We start from the raw sequence: 17,485 nt of genomic DNA, 5'->3' as shown, positions 1-17,485 counted from the left end.
TAGTGCAAGCAGCAGCAAAGATATTTAGTGTATTAATGTACATTACAGCTGTCCCCATGGGCAGAAGGTGAATCCCCCCCCCCCTTGGGGGAGGCTAGCCTAACAGGAGCAACCCCTGTGCCGCTGGTCACCCAGACGCCTGAGCCCTAGGCCACCAAGTGGAGCTGAGCTCCCACTGGCTTCAAGGAGGAGCATGGGCGGGGCCACAGCCTGGGTTTGGGGTGGCTTACCCTCCCCTGGCCCATGATACTTGCTGTCCCCAACTTTTTCACTTTGCTAAATGGGCAATTTAGACAGCTGTTGTGGGGTGAAACAGTTCAAAATCACAGGGCAGTCCTTGTAATGTACCCCACACAAGATTTTTGTTACTGTGTAGGTCTGGGTGCTGGCACTTGACTCCAGATGTGAATGTCACAGGGTTCTGGAATTAAAGTTTTAACTTGGAGCCCTTTTTGTATTCAATCTATATGCCCAATGTGATCCTGGCTAGATGCTGAACCAGCCTGGAGAGTTTTCTTGTATTTGATTTTGCTTCCCTTTGCAGGGGGGACAGAGATTGCTGACTTTGTAATACTAGACTGACAGGTTCCTAGTTATGAGAAAAGAAATGTGAGCCACTGGTTCAAACCTTGCTTCTGCAAAGCAGCATGGTGAAAGGAGGCCCCTCTGTCATACCTGCACGGTTCTATTAGACTAGTCTGGCATAGCTGTAAACAACAAAGGGTTTGAAAAAATTTTTCTAACTAGAGTGTAGACAGGGCAGTTTCAAATCAGCCTAGGCCCACAGTAAGGAAGCCTACAAGGCAAGAAGCAGGCTGGGCTTTGTTTAAAGAGACCAAGAAGAATTCCAGTCTTACTGCTATTGAATCTTCTGCTTAGTTGCAACACTGTGCGAGTTCAGGGCTGGGTAAATAATCCTGGAGACAGAAGTCCTCCAGTGAGCCATGCAGCAGGGGTAGTGGAAAGACAAACTTTCACCACACTACCCAACCAATACACCTTTGAACTAGTAGCACCCCATCTAAAGATTGGAGGGAAATTCAGTCCCACTGGCTTCTCTGTTGAGGGGCCAATTAATGTCAATTGTGGGTTTTTTCTTTTCAGGTGCAAAGTGGATTCTCGATTTTACGTCAGGTTTTCTTGAAGCCTACAGTGAGTTCTGAACAGCTTATTAATGCCTTGCAGACTCCTGACTTTGTATGGAATCCACCATTGACACTGATGAAGCAAGCATCACTGTTCTGTTTCTGATTGGTTTGACATTTCATACTATGTAGGTGGCTTGTTTTGGCTGAATTCGCTCTTGTAGGTGATGGCTAAACGAATATGGGAGCAGAGTTAGGCCTACTAGTTTTGAAAAATCACACCCCAAGGCTGTGTTTTTTTTTTTTTGAAAATCCCATCCCTACTGGGTATAGTTCCTTGGAACTTATACTTCCTTCAGTCTTGGGTGGAGTTATTGAGTAAACAAGCATTTTATTCTTTAACTGCTTATCTGGAGTGTACACCCATATTGTGCAAGTAACTGTTGCTGTCAGTGATAAGCAAGGCAATAGTGGAACTAGAGAGAATGCTTATTCCTCTGTGCCAACAGCTCTATGTTGGAAAAGCTTCCACCATCCCTCCTGTTGCTGTAGACAGCAATATGTTCAGGGAGAAGGAATAAATGTAGGGAGAGTCTAGTGCTGTAATAATTAAATACAGGAAGTACATTATGGTACTATCACAGAGTCGTCTTCATAACTTCAGAAAGCTTCCTGCTTTCCAGTCTTACCTAGAGTTTGGGCTTTTTCTAGTTTCTCTGCTCTTGTCTCATGCGCCACTCATTCATCCTGATTAAAAGTGAATGAATAAGCCTGTTCCTGTTTGTGGAAAATCTGGAAGCAGATTGCTATTTCTTCCCACTTCTTGGGGATAAGAATGTATTGGATCATTCCACAAAATTAAAGAAATTTACCCCCAAAATCACTGAATAGTTCTCTTCAAGTACTTTGATAATAGAACTGTGGTGATTAGTTCTGATAAATCTTAATATTGTTTCTGGTCCCTAGTTGGATGAGTGTGCATTGCAAGCACCTCTTTCTAAATACACTTATGGGGGAATTTAAAATTCTGTGGCGAAATCCTGCTCCCATTGAAGTAAAAAAAGACAGGATTTCACCCTAAAGCGCTTGTGCATGCGAGTTGAACTGTTTCTCACAACCATTTATGGAAAGCAAATACAAATAGACATGAACGTGACTGAAGGGACTTAATTTAAAAATTCAACAAAATATTTTTGGAAGCATGTTTGGAATATTCACCCACTTCTAATGATACTGGTAAATTATCCATGTGTTCGTAGAACCTTAGCATTCATTCCCTGATCTATGGGGACTACAGACTAGCTGGAGAGGAGGTGGGGCAGTCTAATCAGTCTTGTCATGGTTTCAGCCATAATATAGACAAAGAACGGTGTTAGAATGTAATTGGAGAAGAATAAGCAGCATTTTTTTTTGCAAAAGCAATATAAGAACTAATACATACCCAATAATGTGAGGAAACTGATAAAGAGGGTAGAATTTACTACTGCTGTAGCACAAATCAATATACATTGTTACGCACTACCCTAAATCTCACTTTAACAACATAGCATTTGCTTTCTAGTGGGAGGGGAAGCCAGCTGAGATTGTGTACCTTAGAGGCAGTGATGGGGCTGAGACATGTCTGTCCACCTTTGGTGAAGTTACAGGTGACTTGAATGGTGTCTGAAGAACAGCCAAGATTTGGGTCAATCCAGTAAGTACCTGAAGAAAGGGAGCAATCTGGGATGAGGAAGAATAGGTGAGTGAACCAGTCAGCATTTCCCATGCATAAGATCCAGAAAGGTGTCAGCAGATGAAGAGATTTTTAATTTCTCTGCATAATGTGTCTATGCTAGTCCCGTGAAAGTGGGCCTGTTTGTTTGAACTGCTTTAACTGGCCGTATACATGTATCCCTCTTGCAGCTGGGAGAATTCCCAGGACATGGTTGTGCTGCTTACCATCACCCATCTTCTGTTCACAGTTCATGAGGTCTCGACAGATGCGTGCAGGGTTCTCCTTGGTTCCTAGGGGTCTTTTGATGCTCTGGATGAGGTTGCTGAGGTAGTGTAGAGTCTTAAAGATCTCTCCTTCCTGGTTTAGCATCAGAAAGTCTGAATGTTGATAGCTCTGTTGTGGAACAGAGAAGATGGCAGTCAGGCACTGACTGTTGAGCTTGATAGAACTGTTGCGGTTTGAGAAGCCCCCACCAACAAATGCTGCATTGGCTAGATAAGTCATCAGAATGCGTAACAATGGCAACTGACCCCTTTGTATTCTTGGAAAAAACACCCCAGGCAAAAGGTACAGTCAGTAATGAAAGTACTAGTCAATGCCATTCACTCCATACAGTCATAGCTAGCTGTTTTGAACTGGGATCTTTCCCACATGCATGCTATAAAGAAGGAAGCATGACTGACACTAGATGGTCCCAGCTATTCATCACTGTTCCCCAAAAGAGAGAAGCAAAACATTAAGAGGGCAGAAATCCCCCAGGATTCTATTCGGAGAGCACAAGCATTCTCTGATGGCAGCCCAGTCCAGTCTTGGCAATAACGTGCATGGGCGAAATTTTTGCAATACTTTACAATGGGGATAATGCCTCCCCACCTTTTTCCAACAGCAGAACAGAAGCATTCTAGGTTCTGGAACTGATGGGGGGCCTTAAACATATTCGTCTGTTCTTAGTGGGAACAGTAGGATTCTTTAGAAAAGAAGCAATGCATTTGTAATCTAGAGCACACCTCTACCTGAATAGAAACATTTTGAACGCAGCTCAGGTTGAGAGCCCTGTTAAATTATCGAGCGACTGAACAGACTGGACATCTCATTGAAAAGAGGTGAGAGAAAGGAAATGTTAAGATTTGCACAAGTTTAACAAAGCAAAGTCTAATCCTGCAGTCCTTACACAGGCAAAATTCCTACTGAAGTCAGGTGAGTAAGAACCATGCATTCAGGCTTTGTGTTGTATACTGGTAGAGGGATAGGATCATGGAAGGAAATGGGAAGATGGTATTGCTTTACATAAAAAGAGCAGGCAAGGTGGCATGAAAGGCTGTTTCCCCTCTAAGATTACACAGTGCAGCGCTCTGTATCAAAGCTTGGTAGCATGCTAGTACCTCTGTAGATTTGAGTGCGCTGTTTGAGTCCATCATTGCCTGGAAAGCTGCACCAAAGCCATCCTGCTGCTGGTGGGGGAAAATATGATGATGGCATTTTAGGAGATCGTGAGACCTATTTGTAACAGGAGATGAGTGCCCTTTGCACAAGCAAAGTGAACAGCAGATGTTTCTCTATATCTAGGTGCCAAATACAAGCAATATCCTGCTAGAATGGTATCTTCTGCTCAGTCCATGTAGGGGGAATGTTCTAGGGTAAGGGACATCAGCTTGGGAAAGCAAGACACTTGTGAGTTTCTGAGCTCTACGTATCACAACTTCATTCACTATCAACAACAAATAATTTATCATATAGAATAAAACCCAGCAACTTACAAATGAAGCTGGAATTCTTGTTGGACCCTAGAAACCAAAAGAAAAAACTGTTAACTATGACTGATTTTTATGTTCAGTGGATAATATTGTCAAAGAACTTCTGATCCCCTTTTGAGATTATCCCTCTTTCCTGTGGGGTCCTCACTACAGAGGGGAGAGAGTAGCAATATTATTTTCTTTAGATCTCCAAGTGCGTTACAAGCATTAGTTCATTCAGACATGCAAACTCCCTGTGAAGTAATTTATTATCCTTTATTTTACAGGAGGAATCAGTGTAATTTCCAAATAAATGAGTAGTCTCTTTGGATAGGGCTTGTCATCCTCTGAACCCTTTCCCGATGTACGTACCGGAGGCCCGGGGAGTCCTCGTGGACCTGGTGGACCCTAAAGAGAAAAGCATAAGTGAGTAAAATGTCAGCAGTGAAATTATTCATCCTTGTATCCCAGAAAAAGATGAGCCCCCTCCCATATCTGTTCTCTCCCAAAAATCTTCCAGCTCTTCAACATATTATTGTCCTTCAGCTCAACCCGTTGTGTAGACAGTAGGTAGCCATATCTTCCCACAGTGCAGTTTTTTTACTATGCTATATTGTCTCCTAATGTAGCTCTCATGCTTTTGTCATCCTTAGTGGCATGTGGCTGCACCTCTCTGGTCCCATGCCAACCCCCAATTTTTTTTTTAACTTTCCCTACTGTCAATATTTCCTCTCACTCCCTCCTAAACTTTGCAGCACCTGATTTTGCTGCACATCCGTTTAGTCAAGCAAGGATGATGACATCCAGAAAACAGTGGTCTGAAATACTCACCCTTGGACCTTGCAAACCCTGCAGAAGAAAATCAGTAGGAGTTTGTCAAAAGATTGCATGCCTTTAATGTAGTGTCTTTCATCTCAAGGGTTTCCAGTATATTTTAGAAGCTGTATCAAAATGCAGCCACGTTGGAGGGCACCAAGATACCTGGGACCAGCATATTGCAAAGGGAAATTATGGCAAAGGATATTGAGGCAGAATCCCCAGTTATTTGAAAACTGCCTTGGGATCTTTAATGTCTATGCAGCGCAGAAAGAGACATTTTTTTTTATAAAAGACTCTTCTGAAAAATGCGCACACAATAAAACTGCATGAAACTCACTCTATCTATCTTGGAAGGATGAAAGGCTGAATTAGTTTTTGCTCCCTCCTATTCCACCTGTCTGGTATCCTCTGTCTACCCAATCTGAGAACAGCCTGAAGGATTCTGGAAGAGCCCTTACCGTTTCACCGCGGCTGCCTTTGTCTCCTTTGGGACCCTATTTAAAGAACCACATAGAACGTGATTAGAATCAGGCAGGCTCTAATAAGAGTAATCGTCATGTTGAGGGTTTGACATGTTTTGGTGAAAAACTCTCTGCATGTGGCCCCACTATATCTCTAAACAAAACATGGCTGGTTGTCTGTCTTGCCTCCCTTCTTTGGGGGAAAAAGGAGCTAGTGTTGTTGAAAGTTTCACAGATTATAAACGTTCCTTTTTGTTCACTCCACTTGTAAACTTCCAGGCTGAAGTCTGGCTAAAGGTATGCATGTCAAGGGAGCAGCCACGGCTTTGTAACCGTTACAGCACTTCTGGTGCATATATGCTGTTTGGTATCAGAGAGTTGCGAGGTGTGTACTTGTTCTGCCCCACACCTGCCAATTAGGGTGTTGCATATTTCTTCCCTGGGACATTTAATTCAGCTCATCCCACCTCACTTTTAAAACTGATCCTTGTATTTTCCCATAGATTTTTTTCATCTTTATTAACATCAGTTCCTGTGTGTGTGTTTGACTTTGAAAGTGGCATCATAAAATAAGAGGAGGGAAGCAGAGAAAAATTTTATTTATTTTTAGGAAGTTTTGACTGAATGCCCCCTTTTGGATTTTAGGAGTTGGGGTGGGAATAGGAGTCCTGGGCCAGATCTTCAGAAGTGCTCAGAAACTAGTATTTCCCGTTGTGATACTTGGCCAAATTTTCAGAGGAGCTCAGCACATTTGGTGCTAACTCTCTTGAAAATTTCACTACTTGCTGAGGAGTTCTTTTCCAAATCTGGCTCCACAGCTTATAAATATATCACCCTTAACAGTCTAATCCTTCCCACCCCAAACCCATACTTATAGGGCTGCTAATTTATAAACTAAGAATTCCCACTACTCCTGTGACTGCAGCTGCACTTTTGTTGGTTTATTCTATAAAAATAAACTTTTCCCCCCCTGTTAATTCAGATAAGGTTTAGGCTTATACCTAAAGCTTATACCTTGTACCTAGCTAGGAAGTGAAATTCAGAGACTTCTGAGGAAGCAGCAAACACTTGTCTAAATACCCTCCATCATTATAAGCTGTAATAATGAAGGGCAGAGACAATAGACACACTTACAGAGTTTCCTGTAGGACCCAGAATTCCAAGTGGACCAATAATACCTTCCTTTCCCTAAAACAGAAAGTGAGAAAAAGACATTAATGAACTGGGGTCTAGGGAATGGAAGTCATTTCTTACCAAACTAGACCTGTGGAATATCACAATATCTTTGATTCCCCCCTCAAGGATGCTGGAGTTGTCTTTTCATTCTTAACAGCTGAATCAGAGACTCTTAAAGGACAAATTGCTACACTAAAACTTCTGCTGTGTTGAGAGCCCAAGGGTTTAAGGAGCATCTCTGGGATTTCATACATTTTCAAAAAGTGTCTTCCTGGTTTCCTTTTCCTCAGAAATCAGTCCCAGCAATGGAGTTGCTCTCTCCATCCTGGGAACTAATTTATTGTATCCATGGGAAAGGCATTCACAGCCCAGAACTCCTGTCCTCCTTGAACTGCAGGTTGTTACTTCAGTGGACTGTTAATGAGTTCACTACAAGGAGTATGTAAAATAAGACCTGACTGGACAATGAGACCGTATCTTTGGGAAGTGTTTTATTGGACAGTTGAGAGTCCTCATGCTGGGGAATCTCTACTGGAGACTAGCAGCATTGTAAAAAATTACCTCCCAGGTAAAATAGCATGCTGTACACAGCTAATTTAAAACCTCTATTTACATTGAAATTCATCTTAGTGACTTAAGGGGACAACAATAATTAGTTGCTTAATTGTAGTTTTCTAGTAAAGGGGGAGTAGAATTGTACTCAGCATGTGTGGGGTAGTTAGAATATGGTGTTGAGATCAAAGGTTGCCAAATAAGGGTGGTATAGTACTTTGTACATGTGTTACTGTATGACCCAGCTGAACTGCAGCTTCTGATTAGAGTGTATGTCAAATGTGCTGGGTTAAAGTCCGCTTTAGCCCCCCTTTTTGTGCAGCTCAGGGTTTGACCCACAGACTGTCCTGAGAAAAAGCAGCAGACAGGGGAACAAGAAAGTTCTAGAATAAAGTTCAAAGAACGCACCATGAGACCTGGTGGTCCCCGTGGTCCCTGAATTCCTTTGAACCCCAGGTTTCCTGGTGGTCCCTGTAGATAAAAATCAGACATGAATCTTGAAAGACTCTCAACAGATGCACACAAGGTTTGTTTCTTTGCTTATTGCTCTGGAATAAAGACAGAAATGTGACCAGTTGTATGCAAGTCCTGATTTGTTTTTAAACTGTGGGCCCACTCCCATGCTCTGCAAATCACCCCCCCCCCTCCCGGAAAGCAGAATGGTCCTTTTTCTTTGGTAACTTAAATTTAAGGTCATGAGATGTTCAGATAAAACGGGTGTAAAACCTATATAAGGGCACACAACACCAGTGTCACCCAGCAGGGTCTTTTGATAGGATAACTATAGATGAAGATGGGAGTCTCTTCTGACAGAGCAAGGGCAATAGACTCATTCAACAAGTCAAAAGAACATTAGAGGGGATTAATGTTCCATCCCACCATCCATCCTGGGGGCAATCTGAGCTCCACCAGGATGACTAACTTCAGTGTTTTAGGGATTTTAGAAGTTGAATGTGGCTCAAACAGCTAAAAAGTAGTAAACTCAAGTAATTAGGAATCATCATTTGGGTACAGTAGTTTCTGGAGAGGCACCTATAAAGAAATTTGCTGCCAGTCTGCTTTGGATCTCCCAAGAGCTTAGAACTGCAAGAAGCATGTGGCTGTTCCCAGTAATCCATCTGCCACAGTAAAGTGAGGAAGGGAATGTCTATCTTATACAGACACTATAGAGCCCATGACATACAAGGAAGCATCTTACCTTTGGCCCGAACATGCCTGCAATCCCTGGAAATCCTGACTCGCCAAAGTCCCCCTGGAAATAACAGCCAAGCAAAGACAAAGGAAAGAGCAATACATTTGATCATAAATGGCTTATCACTAAAACGTTCATGACACTTAGAAAATAGAAACATCCATAAGTATTTTTCACTCTCTCTAAGCCTGGAATTAAGAATGAAGACTTGGAAAGGAAATCAGCTGTTCTGAGAGAGAATTGGAGATCTTCCCATCCGGTAGAATTAAGATATTTGCATAGTCTCTCCTCCCCACTGCCAAGTTGCTAGGAGGTGTAATAGGGCACAGCTTGGGAGTTTGGGCCATGGTCAGGGGAGAGGAGTGTCTTTTCCATGAACAGTCCTTAAAGGTCTCTACAGCCCCTACCTTTGCACAGCTTCAGACACTGATAACTGTCAAATGAAAACCCTGTTTTGCTTTTTAATACAAACTAAGCCAAGCTGACTTCTCTTGAAGGCCCATTTCAAGCTGCAGGCATTTTGTCTGTCAAAGTATGTGCTTAGAACTTTAAAAACCAGGAAAAATATATTTTTTCAACTCTTGCCCATTTCAAATATGCCTCCAAGGATTATCGCTCACATTTTCAAGGGAAAAACATCACTGTTAGGGTGTGTGATCCAAACTTGGATTAACACATAGTGCACACTGTCATAATACATGTAACCACTAATAAAAATGGAAGAAACACAAATCTGCATGTGAATACCCTCATTTCTATATTTTGAGATGCAGGCTCTTTGGTAGCTATAGACTTACTGAATATCGACATGCCAAGTGACTCAGGATAGTTAGGAAAAGATTAGGACAAAAATATAAGCACAATGACTCTAGAATCCTAGTAATAAAAGAGATGGAAATGTGTCTTATTCAGCCCAGTTGTAAATGATTTAGGTGATGAGGATTCCGCCACTTCTCTTACAAGGTAATTCCAAAGCCTAATAGACTTGCTGGTAGGAAGCTTTTCCTGCTGTTGTAGTGATAAATTGCTTGGCAAGCCAGGACCTATGTGAAATCTGTAGAGTACAAGAAGCTTTCCAAGGATACTAAAAACCTTAAGTACCCATTTATGGATCCTGGAAGGGAAACATACTGCTGCTGCTCCCACAGTAGGAGAATCTCTCTCCATGGAGTGGCTGGCAGCACAAATAAATGCAAAGCAAGAAGAGTTCTAGAGGAAAAGAAGACATGTACTAAGTTACAGGAACATCTTATCCAAGAGGCCTGGATCAATATTTATGTAGCAACCTCCAGAAATGAATATTGGGTACATGAATCTGCCACTCATACACACAAAAAAAGAACATAATGGGACTCAAATAGACTCTGCTTCTTGAGCCAGGAGCCTATGACCTGCTTGGCCACTTAAACGCTTCTTCTAGGAGGGTGGCACATACAGCATACTAGTCTCTCTCACTCTCTTAAAGAGTGGCACTGCCCTTGGAGTGAAGGAAGAGAACTCACCCATTCCAGAGGAGAATGGGGTCCAACACTGGCATATATAGCAATAAACCTAATCTTAACATATTGCTAGGTATTTATCCATGGCTTAAATGCACTGATGATCTCATTGTTTGTATGCTTAGTCTAGGAAGGGGAATGAACCAGCCAGCATGCATACATATTTCAAAAAGTTGAAGATCCCATTGGATGCAAAGGCAAACAGATGTTGAGCAGACGGAGTGTACAATAAGAGATTTAGTTTGGTTTCTTTTTAGGGGCTCTCTAAATATTAGGGATAGTAAGGGATGCAAAAGTATTTATTAAGTGCTGACAGTTTGCTCTCCATTGTAGAAGGCAGAGAAGGGATATTATTTCTGCTCCAGTCTAAGCTATTAAAACTCCCAATATGGCATCAGCCTTCTATCTGATATAGCCAGATACACAGCCCTAGGCAAGGCAATCTTACAAGTGCAATATATAAAAACAACAAGGAGCAGCAGCCTGGTTTAGTAATGGGGTGTGTGCACATTTCCTTTCCTTTGCCGAGGCTGATCAGTGGTTGGTGTCCCTGAGAGCCATAAAACTGGATTCTCTTGGGCCATGTCAGCACAGCAGCTGGGATGCATAAGTACCAGTTCTGTACATACACTAGCTGTGGTCAAACTAGTGCCTTACAAAGCAGTGTAGCTGCAGTGGAAGAGGCAGTGACTTCAGTTGCTCAAGTACAATCCCACTCAGCCCCATAGGTATGTACTTGGGTGGCCAGCCTCAACTGCCACCAGGGGCGATGCTACTTTTAGGTACTAGCTCAAACAGAGCTAGTGCATGTTTGTCTATCTGCACTGGGAATTACACCACCCAGCTGCTTTGTAGACAATACCCTCCGACAATGCTCTTGGCTCTGGACTTACAACTACACTGCCATTGATACCACACCAGGAGATAGCCTTATTGCTAAGTACTGCTCCTAAACCTCTTGCTCTACCAAATGCAGGCTGCAACATTCCTTTCTTATCCTGGGTCAGCTTACTCATATGGGATAGACACCAAGGAGTGTAATATAAAGCAATGGCTGCGGGGTGTGTGTAACATTCAAATTGTGATTGACAAAGATTTATTTGAGTGGGTGCAAATGAAAGTGTGATTGGGTGGAATAAGCTTGGTGGTCTCACCTCAGTGGCCAGTCCAACATTAAAGAGCGCCAATGCTGAAGAAGCAGGTCTGTACTAATGTAATTGCACTTGTTCAGCGCAGCTGCTCAGTACATGATGCCATTCCACTGTCTCAAGTTTGTGAACTCCAAACTCGCACAAACTTCGCTATTTAAAAGTGGAACATGATGTGCACAGAGTTCCACAATCGCCCAGCCTTGGGAAGCGTGTGCTGAGATTGTGTATGTGTGCTACAAAAATGCATGCAGTAGAGCATCCCAGGACTCCACCCCACTATGCACTGCCGGGACTCTGAGCCACCTCTTACAGCTAGGAGAACTACAGTGAGACATGATAATTTAAATGAACACAACTAACCGGCTGCCCTTTGGGTCCTGGCTCTCCTGGGCCTCCTGGGAGCCCCATCCCTCCTTGTGTACCCCGTTTCCCTGTTGGGCCAGTCTGCCCAGGCAATCCTCTTTCACCCTACAAAGAACACAGAATTAAAATCATTCCAGCGGATTAAATATAAAAACATGCAACAGCAATGGCCAGTGTCAGGGTATATATGACAAGGTGGAAAAATAATGGCCACTGGGGTAGGAGATGTGACTTCATCTATATGTATCACACAGGGCTGGGTGCAATGATAGATGTTCTTACAGGATGTATAGCATGAAGCCAATAATGGACACCTGTGTTCCTAGAGGTAGTTCACCAAGACCTGCAGTTACAAGCACAGCTGTACAAGGTGTGTGTGTCACAATGTAGCATTCAAGGGGGTAAGGTTCATGTTCCCCCCAATTTGCATGCCTGCTTGCCCTGCCCCACACAATTTCTCAGCCTCTTCTCTGAACAAGGCTGGTGACAGATGATTAATCCACCTGAAATGCTAAAGGAATTCCAAGGTTTTAGTTCAGTAACTTTAATCCAAAAGTTACAAAATTAACATTTGCCCTGGCACTGACTTCCCAAGTCAAAGACAACAAAGGGGCCTCCAAGACCCAGCATCTCAACTCCTTCCCCCTCCCCCTGACCTTGCAGTGATCCAGTGATAAAGGCTCAAGTATCAATCAGTGGTGACAGCCTGTTATTTCTACCCAAGGCAGCTGGGGGGCAGTAAGTGACAACTTAATGGTAATGTGTTAAATGAGTATAATTTGATTCAAATTCTTCTGGCCTCTCCAACCCCAGCTGGAATCTCTCTATTTACAGTCCCTTTTTACAAATGGCTAAATCATTACTGGGTCTGCTTTGTATCCTATGATCCACATGGGACAGGGCAAGAACCAGTGAGAAATCCAGGGGTCACTAAACAAGCCTTTCACTGCTTCCTCTGGCTCAGAACGGTGCCCCAAACCATACCAGTTCCAGCAGTTCAAGCCCCGTTCGTGCTAGCTGAAAACCTGGCAGTGTGAGCTTCTTCCCCAGTAGTGCCTTCTAAGACACTAACAGTACAGACTTCCAAGGATCCAAGACCTTCCAAAGGAGGTGCCTGGTCATGCTTGCTAGGAGTCTAGCAGCCTGAGCTTCCTAAAAGCAGTGTGGGCCAGGACAGGCTGTGTGAGCTTCCTTGCCGCCTTCCCAAGTTCACACTTGTTTTAACAAACAAAAAACCCAGTACCACAGCGAGGTGGAAACTGACCTTAAATCCTAGCGGCCCCTGTGCTCCGGGGAGACCAGGTATGCCGGGGTTCCCTCGTTTTCCTGAAATCCCTGTTGTGCCTTCTTCTCCATCATCTCCCTGTTCTCCCTATAAAACAAGTCCAGGAGAGAATACAGAGAAAGTCACCCTATCCTTCTGGGCACGCTCACCCCTTTGAAAAGGCAGCCAGAGCAGTGTGACTACAGCTACACTGGGTGGGCATGGCTGGCAGGGCGTGCATTTATAAATGGCTGTGTGAGCATGCGCATATGCATAAGATTTTACAGCACATGGATCTGCGCATACAAGAGCCTGTTTGTCTGGCAGTGAGAGTCACTTTACTTACACACTTGTCCACATGGAGACATCTGCCTGGGTTTGTATGTGTGAAGTCTGTGCAGTGGTGTACAGGACCCACTCTGTGTATATAAGACAGCATGGCTGTAGCAGTGGGTGTGTCAATTTCTACTGCTTTATCCTTTGCCCTTCCCTCCTCTGGGGTAGCGTTTGCTTAAGATGTCCCAATATAAGCATTTCAAGCTTACCTGTAGCCCAGTTGCGCCATCCTTCCCAGGCACTCCGTCCACTCCAGGAGAACCCTCCTGACCCTGCCTTCCCACTACTCCCCTAGGACCAGGTAACCCAAGAGGACCCTACAAACACAAAAGAATTAGTGACTGAAGTGTTGGGATGCCAGGGACTCATAAAAGAAAAGGCTGAATTTTCACCTACCGACGAGCCTCTGCTGCCCCCTTCACCCCGTACTCCTTGCTTTCCTTTTTGACCCTTAAGGCAGAAAAAGAAATAATTCTAGTATGGTCCCACCTGGGAAGCCCATTTTGGCCTGTGCAATGGAGAGCAGTTTAAAAAGGAGACATATGAGGTCAGTTGCTACAGCCAAAGGAGATGAATTATTATTTGGTTTTATTACAAGTGGTTCTCTAAGAGTTTCTGGGTTATCTTCTTTAGAGGGCAGGAATAAATAGCCAGAAGGAAAGGCCCTGCATTTTCCTAATATATAACAGATGAGGACAAATAAAGCAGGAGGATGAATTTGAGAGAGAACTCCACAGCACTGGCATGCATTACAATGAGATGCTCAAAAACCATCCCATTCATCATTCCTTGGCGGCATCATGGAAAACCAACAACCAAGCCTTCTTCAGGGGACTCAGACAGGGAAGGTCTTATTCTGGTCTCTGACAGATTAGATAGTTTCCCCCCTGTCCTGGAGAGTTGGAGGATAAAAGCTTTTTATGGCTAAAATCTGTAATGCTGATTTCCTGATAAGGGGAGGGGAAGTGTCAAAGCAGCAAGTATGTAGTCCTGATTATTAGCTAGGAACAAGGATTACCTCCTGCAATATGAATGGAACAGTTGGCCTCATCACCTTTGCTAGGATTCAGAAGCTTTGAAGCTCTGTCATCTGCTAACACATTTTTAAAAAATAAACCAAGTGTTTCGTGTATCACTTCTCCATCTGCAGACAAGTCTCTGAAAACTGGCCAATTGTGTGGAACAAGAGCTACTGTTACTCATTAGACCCACAGGCAGTTCCAGATCTACTGTGGGTGACAGGGTGTGTCTTTCTTTGAATCCAGTGGTCACTGAACTCTGTTAAAATCACCTATTGTAGATTAGTCTACTTGGCATTATGCCAATTCCCATATCTTGCAGGATGGAATGTGAATTAGCTGAGTATTGAGGTCATCCACTTAAATTTAGGCAAAAGAAGTCTCTGGTGGTTAACAGATTGGGAAGCTGTAGAGACAGGGAAGTAGAAGTAGATATTGGTATAAATTCAGTTTGGATAAAACCACATGCGGTGGATTCTCTTCGTTGCAGGGGGAGCAGTTAGAGGGAGTGACCCTTCTGAGAAGCAGGAAAAATGGAGAATTGTGTGGATAATGGACTCTGGATTTGGAAGGTTTTAAGCCAGAAAAGTTTTATGATTGAAACCCAGCTACAGAAAGAGACACTTGCCTGGTTCAGATTTCCCCCAGGGGCAGAGATGCCAATTGTGCTCAAGAAAGGCAGAAACTGACGTGGTGTGGGAAAGAGGGACCACACCAAGGTCCCAAGGCATGTAACTAAGGACCTGCCGGGGATTCATTCACAGTCCTAGTACTGTAATTCTCGATCTTCTCCAGCCCCAGGAAGCCAACAAACTAATGGGTTTGGACACACAAATCAATATTTACAGCCCTCCTACTGGGTTCTCCATGGTCATTTCCAGCCACAGACCAATGAACAAGCCACATACTCTTGGAAAAACCGTGATAGTTCTGATTTCACTTCAGCTTTAAGCTTTGGATGCCATAAATTCACCCCCATGAAACCTACCTCTTCACCTTTGGATCCCTTTGGCCCTGGCTGGCCTGGTGGTCCAAGATCCCCCTAGAAAAGAGGACAAAGAAAATCTGTTTGAAATACTTTTCTGGCAGCATCTTGCATAAAGTATAAAGAGCAGCATTTGCTGTGTCCCTTACAGCACTGACCATACGGAATCAATTACTGGGAGCAGCCTTTGCTCTCGCAGCCCTCCTGGGGAAGGAGGAATAAGAAACTGTCTCCAGAGACAGTTTAACAGGGTGTCATTTTGGAGAAGCAGCATTGTCTCCCCTTTGCTTGGTTTGGTTTGGTTTGGGATAACTGTTTCACTTTGAGATCCACAATAAAGAGCAGATAATAGGATCAGGCCCCTCAATGAAGAGTTACAGCTCTGGTTTTTAAAGCAGATTCAGTAGTTTTTGCAACAAATACCATGATGATGCTTATGGTATTTGCCTCCTTCTCTCTCCTGAGTCCCAATCCCAATCTTGAATCAAGATTTCAGATGTCTCAAAGCCAGCTATGAAGGGGAGAGGGAGAGAGATAAGGAAACTGATCACCGTTTCAGAAATCTGTAACATTCCCCTCCCCATCACATATATGCGCCCTCCCCTCTTCCTATTCCGATTTTTTTAGTGGATTTTCCTGATGGCAAAGCAGCAGGATATGTATTCTCTAACCATGAGACACCCTAGACTTATTCCAAAGATGATGTAGCAGGTTATTGCCTGTCTGCAGATCTCTCTCATTGTAGTTTCTAATTGTCTGCTGTTTCTGAGCCTCCTGTTTCTATACCTTCTTCTCCAGAGCTGCCCGCTTCTGTTGATTATCTTGGGGCAATTCAGAGGCAGAATCAAAGAGCTATGAAGGGTAAATGGATCATCTAACCCCTTCTAATCATGTCACAGATCACTGAGATTGGTACTTAAGAAATAGAACCTACAACACTCTTTCTATAGCCCCACAAGGAATGGAAGTCATTTCAAATTTGACTGACACTGTCTAATATGTTTTAGTATGTTTTTGCACGCCAGGGTTTACAGCTCTGATTGGAGAGAAACCAGATGATAAGCTGATTTTCAGGAATGGTATTCACTGAAGCTTTGAGCAGATGCAGCTCAGGAACTAGAATAAGCCTAGATAGCACAAACAGTATGAATGTCTTTGGGGATCAGTTACATATGTGTATTTTGAAGGTATGCACAGCATCTCAAATTTCTATTAATCAGTCTTATATTACTATGCTAGTCTGTGTAACAATAAGAGCAATATGGAGGGGATATCAAAACAGCATTGACATGAAAGAAACTTGACAATACCCCATCTATATTCATCCCACTGATATTCTGGCCACTTCTCTTGAGCTGAAACACTTCTGCATTATTTGTTTACAACTGAGTAACACATTCATGTTTGAAATTGCACTTAGAAACGAGGAGAAATGGGAGCACCCAATGCTCTGTGTAGGGCAGAATGTTCTACGCTGGGTAAAATGTGAAGTGATTGTTTTATTTCATAACCCCCTTTTGAAGAACATCCTAATGAATGCATTTTAAGTCACATCTAAGAGCTGTCTAAACATAACAGAGCAGAACCTTGGCAGATGTAAACTGACAAAGCTCCACAGACTTCAGTGAAGTGATGCTGCTTTAAATCAGCTAAGGATCTGGCCAGAGGGATCTGATGCATGGTTTGTTACTACAGTCCCCACTGTTGTTTATGGAATGATTAATGGCGAGACAGCCAAGCCAATGTTTAGGGCTTATTTTTCAAAACCTGAGATCATCAGGGCTGAGTGCAAAAACACCTGTGCACTTGCATGTCTAATTTACAGGCCACAATTAACATCATTGTATGCAAAAAAAATCTAGTACTTGAGCATGAAAATACCTGGTCAGTGGTTTGACCGATCATTTGCATGTGCACACAATCACAGTATTTGCACGTACAAAGTAGGTGCATTTACACACAGTCCCCAGAAGTTCAGGTTTTCAAAATCAGGCCTTCATTTTTTAACTGATTTTAGTCTTCATTAAACATGCTGGATTTAGAGAAGGTACAATACGGGCAGCAACAGAACAAACGTATCTCACACTGCCCCTCCAATGGTCCTCAGCTTACCTGGATGGCTTCTATAGGAGTGAG

At 43.2% G+C, this 17,485-nt stretch overlaps 1 protein-coding gene across 3 annotated transcripts in view; it reads right to left on the bottom strand.

Annotated features, from left to right (window-relative positions):
• Positions 1-17,485, bottom strand: part of LOC119844294 (collagen alpha-1(XXVII) chain B-like) — a 307,212-nt gene that overhangs the window by 2,685 nt on the left and 287,042 nt on the right. For all 3 annotated transcript variants that reach the window (XM_043498719.1, XM_038374938.2, XM_038374939.2), the window contains 15 exons: positions 15,353-15,406; positions 13,742-13,795; positions 13,555-13,662; positions 13,010-13,117; positions 11,743-11,850; positions 8,739-8,792; positions 7,949-8,011; positions 6,947-7,000; positions 5,810-5,845; positions 5,364-5,381; positions 4,905-4,940; positions 4,557-4,583; positions 4,182-4,250; positions 3,024-3,192; positions 2,677-2,786 (listed from right to left, as the gene is read on the bottom strand). In XM_043498719.1, the coding sequence (XP_043354654.1) occupies positions 2,677-2,786; positions 3,024-3,192; positions 4,182-4,250; positions 4,557-4,583; positions 4,905-4,940; positions 5,364-5,381; positions 5,810-5,845; positions 6,947-7,000; positions 7,949-8,011; positions 8,739-8,792; positions 11,743-11,850; positions 13,010-13,117; positions 13,555-13,662; positions 13,742-13,795; positions 15,353-15,406 (1,068 nt within the window). The remainder of the gene's footprint in view (positions 1-2,676; positions 2,787-3,023; positions 3,193-4,181; positions 4,251-4,556; positions 4,584-4,904; positions 4,941-5,363; positions 5,382-5,809; positions 5,846-6,946; positions 7,001-7,948; positions 8,012-8,738; positions 8,793-11,742; positions 11,851-13,009; positions 13,118-13,554; positions 13,663-13,741; positions 13,796-15,352; positions 15,407-17,485) is intronic.

Source organism: Dermochelys coriacea, chromosome 16 (assembly GCF_009764565.3).
Source record: "Dermochelys coriacea isolate rDerCor1 chromosome 16, rDerCor1.pri.v4, whole genome shotgun sequence".
Taxonomy (NCBI): domain Eukaryota; kingdom Metazoa; phylum Chordata; order Testudines; family Dermochelyidae; genus Dermochelys; species Dermochelys coriacea.
The sequence above is the reverse complement of the archived record's forward strand: the minus strand, read 5'-3'. Positions and strand labels throughout refer to the sequence as shown.